Genomic DNA, 15,096 nt, shown 5'->3' on the forward strand with positions numbered 1-15,096 from the left:
CTCATCATGACGCGCACATCTCCATACCAACCGCGACGCCAGGCGGCGTCGGTGTCACGTGACAGCAGGTCCTGATTGGACACCACCATTCACGAACAGACGCCAAGAGCAGCCCGGGGCAGCGGAGGAAGAGAAGAGGCGCGCGTCCAGGCCGGGAAAGTAATGTCACAGTACAAGGAGGAAACTCACCCAATGGATACTAAATCAAATCCCCAATAACCGTAATATGGTGCTCAAAACAAAATAAACAATCCCAAGTGACGTTAGCATCCGATGCTTGCGTAGTTTCTCATATTCCATTAGATCGTATATTATAGTCCAACATGCCATTAGATCGTATATTAAAGTTCATTCTCCATTGTATCACATTCCCATTGTATCACATTCCCATAAGCTGGACATATCTTGGACACGTGGAATAGAAAGTGACGCTTGTTAATCAGACCACAGACGAATTAAGTGGCATACTGTAGAATGCTATCACTGTTGATAAAAACAATATAAAAGTTAAAAGTTAAAAACGATACACATACCAGGTAACATTTCAATGTGTAACCAGGGCCATAATCAACAATCATAAATGGAGGTGGAATACTGATCATAGGAAGGGGCAAAACTCATATTTTCGTTGAGTCCAGATGGATGGACCGTACAAAGGGTCCAAACCCACCTGGACTCCATCTGTGCTAATCTCTTTGAGGTACCACCACCCCGAATACCACCTTCTAATTTATCTATAGCACGAACCCTAAGAAGACATCATCACAATTGTGATGCTCTTTAAAGTGGCGTGGAAGAGTCTTCAGCGCGGATACGTCCACCTGGGTCGCTGCAGCCGCAATACCTCGAACGTGCTCCCTAATACCGTGTTTCCCCGAAAGTAAGACCCTGTCTTACATTAATTTTACCCCAAAAAGTCCCACCCTGTCTTACTTTCGGGGGAGGTCTTACATTAGCCGGAAAAAAAAATGACAATTTTCAAATTCAGTACAGTACTTAACGTTACACCGTTCAACTGGAAAGCAGACAACAAATCAAAGTACGGTAACAGTAACACACTACGGTACGGTACTGTACGGTAATTGCCGTATACCCTCTGCCTGCATACCATAACAGTGCCGTATCCCACTGCACACAGCCCCATACCCCATAACAGTGCCGTATCCCACTGCACACAGCCCCATACCCTATACAGTACATGTTTCCCTACTTGGTTTTTAAATGCTGGACGTTTTCCTCTGCGGTGCGGCTGTGGGTGCGGAAGGCCTGTGCTGCAGGGAACGCTGTGCCAATCAGCAGAGAAACAGCGGTGACGTGGGGCTGGGGCGGCCAATTACAGCCCGAGCTGCTGGGCCAATCAGCGCTCGAGCCGGGGGCCGGCGGTGACGTGGGGAGCAGGGGCGGCCAATGAGCTGTTGAGCTGGGCGGATTGCGGGGTTAACACGGCGAGTTAACCCCATGAGCGCTGGACCCGCCCAGCTGCACCTGAGGACACCTCTGGAGCCTGGGGACCCAATGGGGGACAGCGGCGGCCCAAAGGTAAGGGCCTTACATTTCACAGCGGCCCCCCCAACCCTGCCTTACATTCGGGGGAGGCCTTACATTGGAGGACCCCCCCGAAACCCCCACCCTGTCTTACTTTCGGGGGGGTCCTACTTTCGGGGAAACAGGGTATGTATTTTCAACTGTCTTGTGGTGAGGCCCACATCAATTTTGTTGCATGGACATACCGCATAGTAAATCACATTTCTGTCCATGCACGAAATTCTCTTCCTGATTTCAAACTGTCGTGAGCCGTTTGAGTTCGTGAAGGTATTGCAGCGATCAACATTAGGACAAGCAACACAGCGACCACAGGGGACGCATCCAGGCCTTTCCCCCGCCGCATCCAAAAAAGTAGTTCTAGGTTCCCCTACGTAGTGGCTATGGACCGAATGGTCTCATAGATTTCTAGATTGTCTTGCTGTTATAGATGCCCTCTCTGATAGAAACCTCGAAATAATGGGGGTTGGCTCTTAGGATATGCCAGGACCTCGCTAATGCTCTTCTCATGTGTGGAAAATGAGAGTGAAAGTTAGTCACAAAATGGACAATATCCTGATCCTTGTTATCTTTTCTTCCAGACAATAAAGAATGTCTAGACGAGTGTCTCGCCCTGTTATAGGCCTTCTTAATTTTCCGAATACTATAACCCCGTTCAATCAATCGACGTCTCAAGTCTTCGGCTTGTATCATAAAGTCATTATCTGTTGAACAAAGTCTATGGAGACGCAAAAATTGTCCAGTGGGGACTGACTGAATCATATGACCAGGATGGAAGTAAGTGGCGTGCAGAAGCATATTAGTAGAGGTGGGCTTACGGAAAATGTTTGTATTTCACCATTACTATCCCGCTTAAGTGTAACATCCAGAAATTCTATCATCTCCACGTCACATTTATAGGTCACAAAAAATGTTACGGTCATTCACGTTTAGAGACGACATAAACTCCTGGAGTTGTTTCTTAGGTCCCTGCCAGATCAGCAATAGGCCCATTGATGACGGCTGATCCGGCAGGGAGAGGTCCCTCTCCCACAGCCCCAGGAACAGGTTAGCATACACAGGGGCAAAAGATGCCCCCATAGCTTTCCCCTGGAGCTGCAGCAAGAAGGACCCCTTAAAAACAAAAAAATTATGGGTTAATGTAAAGCCAAGCAACTCAAGTACCAACTCCCTAATGGCTCTACGTAGACTTGATGTCTCCAAGAAAAATTCCACTGCCCTGAGGCCATCATCATGCCTAATACTAGTATATAAGGACTCGATGTCCGCTGCAACGAACATCGCATCCTCATCCAAAGACCATCTACACGCCTCAACACATCACCAGTATCCTTGAGGAAAGATGGTAATCCCTCCACAAGGGGCTGTAATTTGGAATCTACCCAGTGGTTTACATTTTCCAAGAAGTTCCCCCTGCCTGATATGATAGGGCAACCAGGAGGCGTCTGCGCGTCCTTGTAGAACTTAGGTAACAGGTAGAAGGTGGGGATTGTGGGTTCCACCACCATAAGGGCAGTAGCTACTTCCTTGGTGATTGTCCCCACCTCCCTGGCGTTATTAATAATAGTCTGTAACTGTGTCAAATAGACGGACAAGGGGTTAAATGTAAGTTTTTTATAACACACAGAATTATTCAATTGTCGGAAGGCCTCCCTCTCATAGAGAACTTTAGGCCATACCACAATATTACGCCCCTTGTCCGCCGGCTTGAAAACCACATCAGGTAGACCCTGAAGGACGCGCAGACGCCTACGTTCGTCTTTAGAAAGATTGTCCTGATGTATATATCGTGGAGTCTCAAGGAACTCCTTGGTCACTATTTGTACGAATAAATCAACATTTGGGCATGAAGACAGGGAGGGGAACTTCTTGGATTTAGGACAAATAGTTGATGGCACCTTACCTCCCTCTTGAGTATTATGTTCGATAGCCAATTCTTCCAAAGCGCATAGCGCTATCTGTTCTTCCTCTGTAGGAAATAATTCAAAAAGTTTCCCATTAAAAAAATACTTTTTAAAGATCAATGAGCGTGCAAACTTATGAAGATCCTTTACAGCCATAAAGGCATCAAATGGTGCAGCTGGGGAAAAGGATAGGCCTTTCTCAAGGAGTGCCAAATCAACATCCGTAAATCTATGTTGGCTCAGATTAATTACCTTATTGTCACGTCTTGGAAACTCCGGGGACTGATATTCACGTCATCTATATGGGTGTAAATTAAGATCTTTTTGCCTCCTCATAGATGCTCCTGACCTAGTAATCATAGACGTGCCAGATACCTCAGATTGATCACTCACGAGATGGATGTTTGTGAGGGGGTAAGTCTCACAGGTTGTCCCTGTGGTAACAGCTTCCTCCACATATATACCCGATTATTTTCATAATCACGAAGATCTCTATTTAGTTTACTTAGTTGGTATCGTGTATTTTCTTGACCACACCCTCCAATGTCTTTTCCATCTGTCCATTAAAAATAGCCAGTTTTTCAGGGGTACATCCCATTTTAAGTTCATGCTCCATAGTTTTAATTGATATGTCGAGTTGCGTGATTTTAACACTATTGAGTTCATTTAGGAGATTCATCAATACATTGGAACAGCCACTGCACGCCTCCTCCCACCTGGCCACAAACCTGTCATCCTCCACTGGAAAAGTAGGAATTACACAGATCCTCAGGCCTCCGGGTATAATTTTTTTAGCAAGATTTTTCTCCAGAAATGTATGGTTCCACCACAATTTTGTTCTCTTAATCACCATGCTCTGTAGGATTAATGCTTGATCTTCCCACCTCCGATCAGTGGCCACCTGAGAGCCTGGCCCATCACCCCCAAACACCTTATCAATCTGCGAAAGCCTGTGGATGGCATTAGTTCATTATTAACACTGCAAACAATAGGAAAAGCTTTGTAAATGTATCTATTTATCCATATGTGAAAACCACTGACCAAACAGTGATGGTAAAAAATGATACTGACCAAACATTAATGTTGAAACTCAGATCCAAAGCACTGATGACAATTGTCTGTGTTTTACATACGCAAAAAATGATACATCTGAATGAAATCTTATACTTGCCTTACCCCTTAGACCCCAGTCCAGAGCCTCTCACTTAGCCAAATCAGATTTCATACTTTGCACTGACAAGGGCCAACAGCCCGAAACACCGTGTCTGTAAATTGAGATTCTGATTTGGCTTTTATCCTAAGTCATATTGCACGACTCGTTAAAGGGTTGATTGTGACTTGTAGGATCGCTACTTCCAACAGGTAGCGCTATATAGAGTTTAATTCCTCTTTCTCTCTAAAGAGGCAATTTGCATATACTTGATTTATGAATAGGGACACAACAACTGTGGGGGCAGAGATAGGGTTTGGCTTCCAAAAGACTTTTTTTTGCCAATATGAGAAGACAGATCAATTTTTTTAAAAACCTGTGATAGTTGAGGGACATGATGGAAATACTGTATTGAGGCTCACAAGCTTCAAGTTACGCCACTGCTTCTGAAGTCTGTTGCTTGCAGAGAGGTTTCTACACCCTGAGTCATGGGACTATGGGTGCTATGATTCTGGATTATGATGGACTGTACACTTGCAAGCTCTTAGGTATCACTCTCACCTTTACAAATAGTTGCAATTCCTCCTATGGAATATTTTTTTTCCTTTCCATCTTTATTTTCTCCTTTCCTCCATACTCCTATCCAGTGTCTACTGTCTTTTCTCTTTATCCACCTCGCTCCCTCCCTCCTTCTTTCACATCAGGCGGAGTTTCCAATCCCCAGCTGAGAGACCTCATTCTTGTGCAGGAAAACACACAGAGAGCTTGTTAGGGAGAGGTGAGGATGGGCTACAGCTGAGAGATCTGTGACTTCCCTTCACCACTCTAATAATCCCAGCAGGACCTGGGAATAACAGGCGAGCTTCTCTTCTTCCACCATCTCCATGACTATGCCTGACAGAGGCTCCTGGATCATCACACCAACTTTCTATCTATTGAAAGCTTGTAGGAAAGAAGACGCCTGTTGCTTATGAATGAATGAATCTAATGTCAGGTTGACCTGTTCTCTGGACTCTCAGGTGAATTCAACCACCTGCCCTAACATATCAAAGACGGGTTAGGGTAACCAGTGGAGATGCAGGTAATTTTTATTTTCCTTAATTTTTTTAGATATGATGAAATTGCTTCCCTAACTGATATTTCTTAGTATGTTGAAATGAATGGTTGTCATGGGATATCCTCTTGGTTCATATAGTATATCTTCTTGTTCTGATGAACACTTGATGGGCTTTCCCTAGGAGTGCTCCTACAAGAGGGAACTCCTTTAGGGATTGCTTCTTAGACGTTACTTGTCTTTAAGAGGTTAAAAGGATTCCCCAGTAACGTGGCTGCATAAGATAATAATGAATCGCTTTCATCAAAACACAAACTATTTTCTCCACCAAGCTAGGGTGTGCCCTCTAAGCCTGCAAGATCTCCAAGCCTTTCTAGAAGAGACAGAAGAATATGCCTGAGGCTTTCTACAACTGATATTTCATGTAATACTGTGTAGCTTGGTATTTTAAAGAAACGGAAGGGTTAATTCTGCTGCCTAGTCAGGAAAATAGCAAGCAGCCATTGAACCACTAAACATCCAATTATACATTAATGAATCCATCAACCTGTCAGTGGTTCCTGACTATTACAAATCACAGTGATGAACCATAGCATTCGGACTATTCCCTTGAGTAATGTCCGGATGTCTGAAACATCAATGTAATACTTTAGAAAACCCTGTGATCGGTGTAATTCGTCCTTAATATGACACCACTCCTAGCAGCCCCATATGATGCCTCCCAAAAATGTCATATTCTGCAGAGCATTACGCATGATATAATCCTTCTCAGAAGTTTCTTCCAACACACACTGGGTCCATTTCAGGAAGCCATTTAACCCTTGCTTCATCGGGCTGAGGAGTAAATGAAGTATTTTGAGGAAGCCTTTAGCATTAGAAACATACGTAAAGTACATGCAGATGTTGCCCTGGTTCGAATTGAATCCTCTAGTCCCTGCAGCTGCTTGCAAATTATACCTAATCTTCATCAAACTGATCATTACGCTCATGCTGAACAGACAGGCAGATGATGCCGCCCATGTAACAACAGGCAGTCTTCTCATGTTGCACAGTATACTTACCTGTTGATTTAACTTGTGCCAACCAAAGGCTTGTGGCTAACTTGTAATCTGTAAGGTGAGCTCCATATTAATACCATGTATATGATTTGGTCACTTTCTTTAACAAAAGAAACATACTCATCTTTTGATGTATAGAATTGATTTTAGTCATCACCTGATGAAGAGACCTGTGTAGTCTCGAAAGCTTGCAATTTGTTACCATCTTTTCAGTTAGCCATTAAAAGGTATCAACCACTGAGGACTCTCAATTCTAAATATTTTTGTAAACATTCTAATGATTTGATGCTGATCTGACTACACAGTGCTCAAACCCCACCTGCGTTATAAGAGGGCACATGTATAGAAACAGGAGGTAATGCTAGATGCTGGCCATACATAATAGATAATTGTTGGTGGGATTTGGCAGTAATATCATGTATATGGAGCAATCCAACTAACAAAACAAAGATCAAGCATGTTGGATTTCATAATGATGATCCTTTATTGCCCCATGGAAATGGTTTGGAAGCTTACTGTCTTTCCTTGACCTGTTTGGTGAAGTGACAGAATATGGCTGATGGCCATAAGTGTGGTTGGCCAATTTCACACTGTGCGATTTCTTCTTGTTTTCTTGCCAAATCTAGGAGAGAAGTAAGCCTTCTCTATCCTATACAGACTGACGATTAAGTTTCTATAGCAATTACTCTACCTATGAGGTATTGATTAATTCATGTGAAAAGGTCATTTCCAGCAGAAAGTAAATAATTAATTGCAGAGTTCCGTGATAGGAAGTGAGGTGGGAAAGTTGGAAGAAGTTCGTTGTTACTAGTTGAAGCCAGGCACAATAGAATAAAAAATGCTAATTACCAGTCATCTCAGATAAATTATATTTCTCCCTTAAAGGGTTTAAGAGTAATTGAATTCAAGAAATTCTACAAAATTTTAAAGGGGCTTTCCAGGCTTATGATATTGATGGCCTAATCATCAATATCAGATTGGTGGGGATCCAAAACCTGGCACTCCCACTGATCAGCTGCTTTTGACTCTGGCGGTGACCGGATGTGAGCAAACTGCAAAGTTCCATTCACTGTGTAGTGGACATTCTCTGGTACTGCAGCACATCTCCTAAGGAAGTAGATATGGGCTGAGCTGCAGTTCTGAGCAACTGCCACAACATAGTGAATCGCACTTTGCTGTTCTGCCTATGTTCATTGTTTACACGTGGCTGCTGCCAAAGCTGAAAACAGCTGACCAGTGGAGGTGCAGGGTGGTAGACTGGCACCAATTTGATACTGATGACCTATCATGACATCAATATCATAAGAGAAGACCTTGTAACGCTGACGGTAAGGAGTCCCAAAACCAACTCAACAAAAAATGTGCCAGGACTAAAATAAATATAAATACTTTTTATAATAAATTAAAAGACAAGCATATATCCAACATGACAGTCACGCAAATATATGTTAGGTAAGCCACAAAGGAAAAAGACAAACAAAATGAGGAGGCATCACAAAATAATATTGAATCATTACAGAAACTAATTTCTGCATGAATGGTATATATAGGTATATGTATCATATAATCGATACATAAAACCAAAACAGTTAATTCAAGCATAAAAGTAATACCATGGTACAGATTAGATTGCCAGCAAATATAAATCCCCATAAGTTAGATCACATATAGTGCAACTCGTGCATATAGGAGTATAGACGTGATGAGGCTCATGTCTACTCGCACCCAAAGAGTGAAGGGGTTGTCCATGCATGATATTTATAAAAGAGCTTATCTATCGCAATTTGTTCACATGAAAGGATCTTATAAAGTTTTGATCAACCCCTTTAATATAAGGAGGCACGTGTCTTCAAGAAATGCCCTGAGGTTTAATTAAGTTTTTTTTCATGTTTCATGTACAGTCTAAAATGTGGGAATTTTATTTTTCCATATTACAATCTGTTTAAAAAAATAAAAAACATCATTAGGAATCTTGCAATTTTCGTACTAGCTACTGGGTCTACTTTAGACTCTTAGGGTACCGTCACACTATACGATTTACCTACGATCACGACCAGCGATATGACCTGGCCGTGATCGTAGGTAAATCGTAGTGTGGTCGCTGGGGAGCTGTCACACAGACAGCTCTCCAGCGACCAACGATGCCGAGGTCCCTGGGTAACCAGGGTAAACATCGGGTAACTAAGCGCAGGACCGCGCTTAGTTACCCGATGTTTACCCTGGTTACAAGCGTTAAACTAAAAAAAAACAAACAGCACATACTTACATCTGGTGTCCGTCACGTCCCTTGCAGTCTGGTTCCCGCACTCAGTGACTGCCGGCCGTAAAGTGAAAGTGAAAGCACAGCCGCTGTGCTCTGCTTTCACTTTACGGCCGGCAGTCACAGTGCGGGAAGCAGACGGCAAGGGACCTGACGGACACCAGAATGTAAGTATGTGCTGTTTGTTTTTTTTTAGTTTAACGCTTGTAACCAGGGTAAACATCGGGTAACTAAGCGCGGTCCTGCGCTTAGTTACCCAATGTTTACCCTGGTTACAAGCGAACGCATCGCTGGATCACATCGCTAGATCGGTGTCACACACACCGATCCAGCGATGACAGCGGGAGATCCAGCGATGAAAGAAAGTTCTAAACGATCTGCTACGACGTACGATTCTCAGCAGGATCCCTGATCGCTGCTGCGTGTCAGACACAGCGATATCGTAACGATATCGCTGGAACGTCACGAATCGTACCGTCGTAGCGATCGAAATGTTATAGTGTGACGGTACCCTTACTTCCTGTCCTTTCAGGAAGGGTTTTCGGAAGGCTTCTTATCATCAGAGGCAGGATGATAGGTAACACCTCTATACACAGCTGGTAACACAGAATCTACCAATCACATTAGGTGATGTCACATCTGACCCTTTCCCACTCTCGTTAGATGCTATAATACAAAAGAAAGGGTCTATGTCAGTCAACCGCTGCTAATGCACATGTCGAATTCCTGAAAGAATTGGAAAATAGAGTCTAAATAACTAAATAAGATGAAAACTGCAAGATTCCTTATTTTTAATTTTCATATAAAATGTTATATGAAAAACACATTAAAAATACATTTAAGACAAAAAGCTGATTTAAAACTTACATAATTTTTGGTGGCACATTCCCTTTCTACTATCTCCTTCTTGGAGTCTCCATTTGGTTTATGCATCATCTATAGACAATCCTGTGAACTTACAGTTTACCTGTAGCTGTCATTTGAGCTCTGCACTGCTGTCGGCTATTCATTATCCAGCAAAATTTTGAATTTAGCTTTCTGCTTGAACAGACAATAGAACATCATATAATTTAATCCCTTAATACTGCACAGATTTTGGGGCATTCAGGACCAAGAAATTATTTTAATGTTTTTTTTTTAAAGTTTTTTGCTTTAATAGCCATAACTTTTGTTTTTTATTCAATATAGTTGTATGAGAATTTTTTTTATACAATTGAATTGTATTTTTTTTAAATGGTATTATTTTTTGGTACATATAATTTTTGATTAATTTTATTATTTTGTTGTAAAGGTGATTTAAAGCCGTGGTTACATAATAAAAATCCATATAAATCATATAGAAAATGCCCTAACGTTAAAAATCAATATACTTTATTATTAAAAACCAAGGCAGACTTCCGTGTACAAAAGAAAACCATCACAAAAAAACAAACTCAAACAAAAAAGTGCTCAAAACAACAAAAATACTAGTGGGGAAAAAGACTAGACAGCCCTAGCTACGGCACCTAGAAATGCCCCTGCCTAGCTGCGGAGGTTGGCACCCTAGGGGGGAGCGTTGTGGCGCCCCAGCTCCACGACGGCTATCCCTATTGACCCTGGTAAATCCTGCCGCTTACATAATAAAAATCCAACCTAGCACAATCATTCTCGCATATTGCCGCTGGTGCCAAAACGATCCAGCTTCTGCTGTCCCCAACCAAAATTTGTCTAGTCAAATCAAAACAGAGAAACCCTCTTCTGCATATGTCTTGTCTAGATTTATGGCAAGCGAAGAAAAAGAGATTACGTCATGTAATGGAAGAGGATGAGAAGAAAATACTCCCTTATCGGTACAGAAGGGATTAAGGAGGACATGACAGCTATCCTCTCAGGTTTACATGAGAAGGTGTTTTATGTAAAAGGAGGAGTGGGGTGGCTTATGCCCTCGCCTCTGTATTAGGCAGAGGTGAGAGTTACATGTCTTGATATCTGATGTTTGTGTAATAGGAGAAATACAGAGCTGAAAAGTCTTATTGGAGTCTGGTTGATATAGGACTTGTCCTAATTTCAAAATTGTAATAGGTTTTATGATGCTAGGAGAGAAGCCCATACTGAAAGATATTTCATAAATACAACTATGCTATCAAATTCACTCTTGGTGTTTTTTTTTCTTCTAGAAAATATGTAAATACCCCGGGTTCCCCCAGTCCTGAGCATTATCCTTATAATCTCAACCCTCTGAGTATGCTGCTGGCCTGCCATGCCTTTCTTGGACTGGTACCTTCGACGCTCACTGGCAACATGGCTGCTTCTACACAGTTTGGTCCTCATGTCTCTCTGCTTTCAGCCAGCCACAACATTTCCCAAAGGATGCCATTCCTCCCAGGAGGACGGGTACAAGACTCTGAGGTGCAGCAATGCCCAGCTCACAGAAGTACCGAAAGACATTCCTAATGACACTAATCGCCTATATTTAGACTTCAACCTGATTACCTACCTCCCTTCAGATGCTTTCCGAAACCTCCCAGTTCTTATGGAGCTAGATCTTTCACACAATTCCTTGGGTCACCTGGATGCTACTGCTCTCAGGGGTTTGAGCGATCATTTACTTTCACTAGACCTGTCTTCCAACAAGCTAGTGTCAGTCAACAAGGAGGTCTTTGCTAACTTGAAGGCCAGAACCAATCTTTCGGGCAACCCTTGGATGTGTGACTGTGATCTTCAGGAATTGATCCGGATGGTTGAATTAGACCCAACTTCCTCCAATGGGATTGTCTGCGCTAGTTCTGTGCTAGAGGAACATGCAGGAAAACCTTTCCTGCAGGTGGTTAAAGATGTGGACTTGTGCAATGCTTATAAGAGAACCACCGATGTGGCCATGCTAGTCACAATGTTTGGATGGTTTGCCATGGTCATCTCATACTTGGTGTATTATGTACGCCAGAACCAGGAGGATGCCCGACGCCACCTTGAGTACCTCAAATCCCTGCCAAGCAAGCAGAGACACACTGAGGAGCCCTCTACGCTAAGCACTGTGGTTTGACTCTTGTAGAGACTTGCAGTTAAGGGTGCAAATGTTATTTTTGCCATTTGCTCACCCTATGACTTAACACTTAAGCTGGAAAGTTTATCTTAATACTGCCATTTCAGAGTTTCGTAACATCACAAAAGAAGATGTATTGTTCTCACATTTTCTAATTTTCTTGCCTGTATATGCATAGAAAAATGACCAAATGTAGTAAATATAGAATATATACTGTTAAAGACAACTTAGTGACACTGCCTAATATTTAGGTGGACTTTCACCTTAGTTCATAGACCCCAAACACACAACAGGGGAATAAATACACGGATCACATATCCTCATTTACATATCAAAATGGCAAAAGGTCCAATCAAAAATCTTCCAAAAATGAAGTGGATTATAATTGAACATACTGAAAAATTAAGTTAGAAGTATCACTTGAATGAACCCCCTACGTTCATATATCCTTTGGAATCAAACTTCATGAAATAATGCCGAGTAGTGATGAGCGAGTGTACTCGTTGCTCTGGTTTTCCCCGAGCATGCTTGTGTGACCTCCGAGTATTTGTTAGTGTTCGGAGATTTAGTTTCCATCACCTCAGCTGAATGATTTACAGCTACTACCCAGCCTGAGTACATGTGGGGGTTGCCTGGTTGCTAGGGAATTCCCACATGTAATCAAACTGTCTGACAGTCGCAAATCATCCAGCTGCTGAGAGGAAAACTAAATCCCCGAGCAGTCATAAATACTCGGAGACCAACCGAGCGTGCTCGGGAAACCCCGAGCAACGAGTACACTTGCTCATCACTAATGCCGAGTAGGACAGTAATCTTTTTCTTTGAGAAAATCTTTAGGGAACTTTCCTTGCAATATCATCCTATCCCAATTTTAGGCACCATAATGACATCCATTCTAGGTATGAAAATAAGACTTGGGTCAGGTTTCTTTAAGATGTAAGTGTTGGACAGATACAGTGGGCAGAGTCCAACAAATACACAAAACAACAAAAAGGTGACACCTTTATCCATCTTGATATCTAACTTCAAATGTTTTAGATTAGATTAGGCCTTGAAATCAGTTTAAAAAAAAACCTTTGCTTTGGTGGGACATCAGAATGACCAAATTCCTGGTGGCAAATTTAGTGTAGTCATCTACTAGATGTGCTCATGATGTTAGATCCCATGTGAATAAAGCATCATAGACAGTTAATAGAGCATTGATAGCCCATTCTGTGGGGGTCTCTGCAGTCAGACCCCTGGCACTCATAGATTTATGAGACAACACCTTTAACTGTCATTAGAACTTACAACTTTAGAGAAAAATCCTTTGTCCCTTTCTCTTAAATAAACAGTATTAACCGATCAATGAAGTCTATGACCTTTGCCATCATTGTTTTATACAGACAAATTACATGTGTGCCTTTAAATTATCTGTCCTTACACAGGAGCCTTCTTAATAATTCCACATAAGATCCTCACTAACCCATAACAACATGATTGTCCAAATTTCTACCTAGTTGATACGCTGAGCAGACACCAGGGGTCAACATTGTAGCTGATATTTTTCTTTTAATACAAAATTGCCTTTCTGTTTCGGAACAGATTTGATACCCCAAGCATAACCAATAGATTTACATACCATTTACATAATATTTATAACTAAGGGTATGAACTGCACATTGTGGATGGAGATCCAAAGCCTATAAACCGAATTTTAGAAGACATTTGTGGATTGATGGAAATTTAACACATTTGTTTATTACAAATATTTCTTAACCCTTTGTGTAAAGAATTTTGGACAAAAAAAAGAAGAAAACAGACTTTTTATTTTAGTATATTTTACTGATCAGGGGAAAGCCAATGCTGACCAAAAACTGTGACACCCTTCTACAAGGGATACAATAATGGCTGAGGAAGGTTGTACTAGGCCATGTAGAATTCTGTAAAAGTCTAGCACTGATCTCGATCAGATAATCAAAAGATCAGTAAACATTTCATACTAACCCTGACTTAAGGTACCGTCACATTAAGCGACACTGTAGCGATATAGACAGCGAGCCGATCGCTGCAACGTCGCTGTTTAGGTCGCTAGGAGACGTCAAACACCGGCAACAGCTGAACGATGCAGGAGCGATCCAGTGACGTACTTATCGTTCTCACTGGTTGTTCGCTTCATTGAAATCCATTGCAGGCATCGTTGCTTTTGCTGTCAAACATGACGAATCACGCCGACCTGACGACCAAATAAAGTTCCGGACTTTCAGCGACGACCAGCGATGTCACAGCGGGATCCAGATCGCTGCTGCGTGTCAAACGCAACGCTGCAACGTCACGGATCGCTGTCGTTCTCGTTGGAAAGTTGTTCAGTGTGAAGGTACCTTTAGTATTTGACATTCAAGTGAAAGATAAGTGTAAAAGCCCATAATGATCCTGAGCAGATAATCTATAATTGTTATTGGACATTCTATAGAGATTCTGACCGAAACAGTGGAATTTATTTATCTTGGTCTAATAATCTATAATCAGAGAATATCTGGAAATTGTATAGTAACCCATAACTCTCTCTATTAAAGATTGTTCAAAGTCAAAAAGCTGTAAGGAGATCACTGTACAATTAGTAGAAAAGAAGTGATGTCGGCCATGGTGAGATGTAATGTACATTAAACTGATGCTAATTACAAGACATCTCCCTTGTGTTGACAGGCGGCTGCAATTCCTGTGTAATTGAATGGAAACAGCTGATTCTGAAAGATTCTTGCCTTAATTATTAGATACTGTATCAATAAATATAAATTTTTATTAAAAAAGTATTTTGATGTTATGTGTATTTATTTCAATATAAGCAGAAATGTAAATTGTTTTATTTGTGCCCATTTATAGGGTTTCCACATTAGTCTCTTTGCTATTATCTCAGTAATCGGCAGCGCTTTGGATGCAGCACATGTCCGCTGCATTCAAAGCGCTGATGGCTATTGAATGCAGGTGATTCCGCATGTGTTCTCTGAACTATGCGAATTCACTGCACCTAATACATGGAATTGGTGATATTTATCTTGCGGAGACTCGCGTCGCCACAAGATAAATTGACGTGCTGCAGTCTGGGAAGACGCGCCGCATGTCTGTC

The 15,096-nt window shown here is 41.9% G+C and overlaps 1 protein-coding gene and 1 long non-coding RNA gene across 2 annotated transcripts; one reads left to right on the forward strand and one right to left on the reverse strand.

Moving 5' to 3' along the window:
• Positions 1–353: 353 nt before the first annotated feature.
• Positions 354–3,784, reverse strand: LOC138667535 (uncharacterized). Its single transcript, XR_011318810.1, has 3 exons — positions 3,699–3,784; positions 3,446–3,511; positions 354–483 (listed from the first exon to the last, which is right to left on the reverse strand). It is a non-coding gene; the product is annotated as an uncharacterized lncRNA (long non-coding RNA).
• Positions 3,785–5,547: 1,763 nt separating this feature from the next.
• LRRC3C (leucine rich repeat containing 3C) lies at positions 5,548–12,105 on the forward strand. The gene is made up of 2 exons (XM_069751639.1): positions 5,548–5,677; positions 11,125–12,105. The coding sequence occupies exon 2, from the start codon at positions 11,208–11,210 to the stop codon at positions 11,988–11,990; it is 783 nt and encodes a 260-aa protein (XP_069607740.1). The 5' UTR covers positions 5,548–5,677; positions 11,125–11,207; the 3' UTR covers positions 11,991–12,105.
• Positions 12,106–15,096: the final 2,991 nt, after the last annotated feature.

Source organism: Ranitomeya imitator, chromosome 2 (genome assembly GCF_032444005.1).
Source record: "Ranitomeya imitator isolate aRanImi1 chromosome 2, aRanImi1.pri, whole genome shotgun sequence".
NCBI lineage: Eukaryota > Metazoa > Chordata > Amphibia > Anura > Dendrobatidae > Ranitomeya > Ranitomeya imitator.

Bases quoted from the DNA above. Each gene is read 5' to 3' on its own strand.
- LRRC3C (XM_069751639.1), top strand. From the start codon at position 11,208: ATGCCTTTCTTGGACTGGTACCTTCGACGCTCACTGGCAACATGGCTG.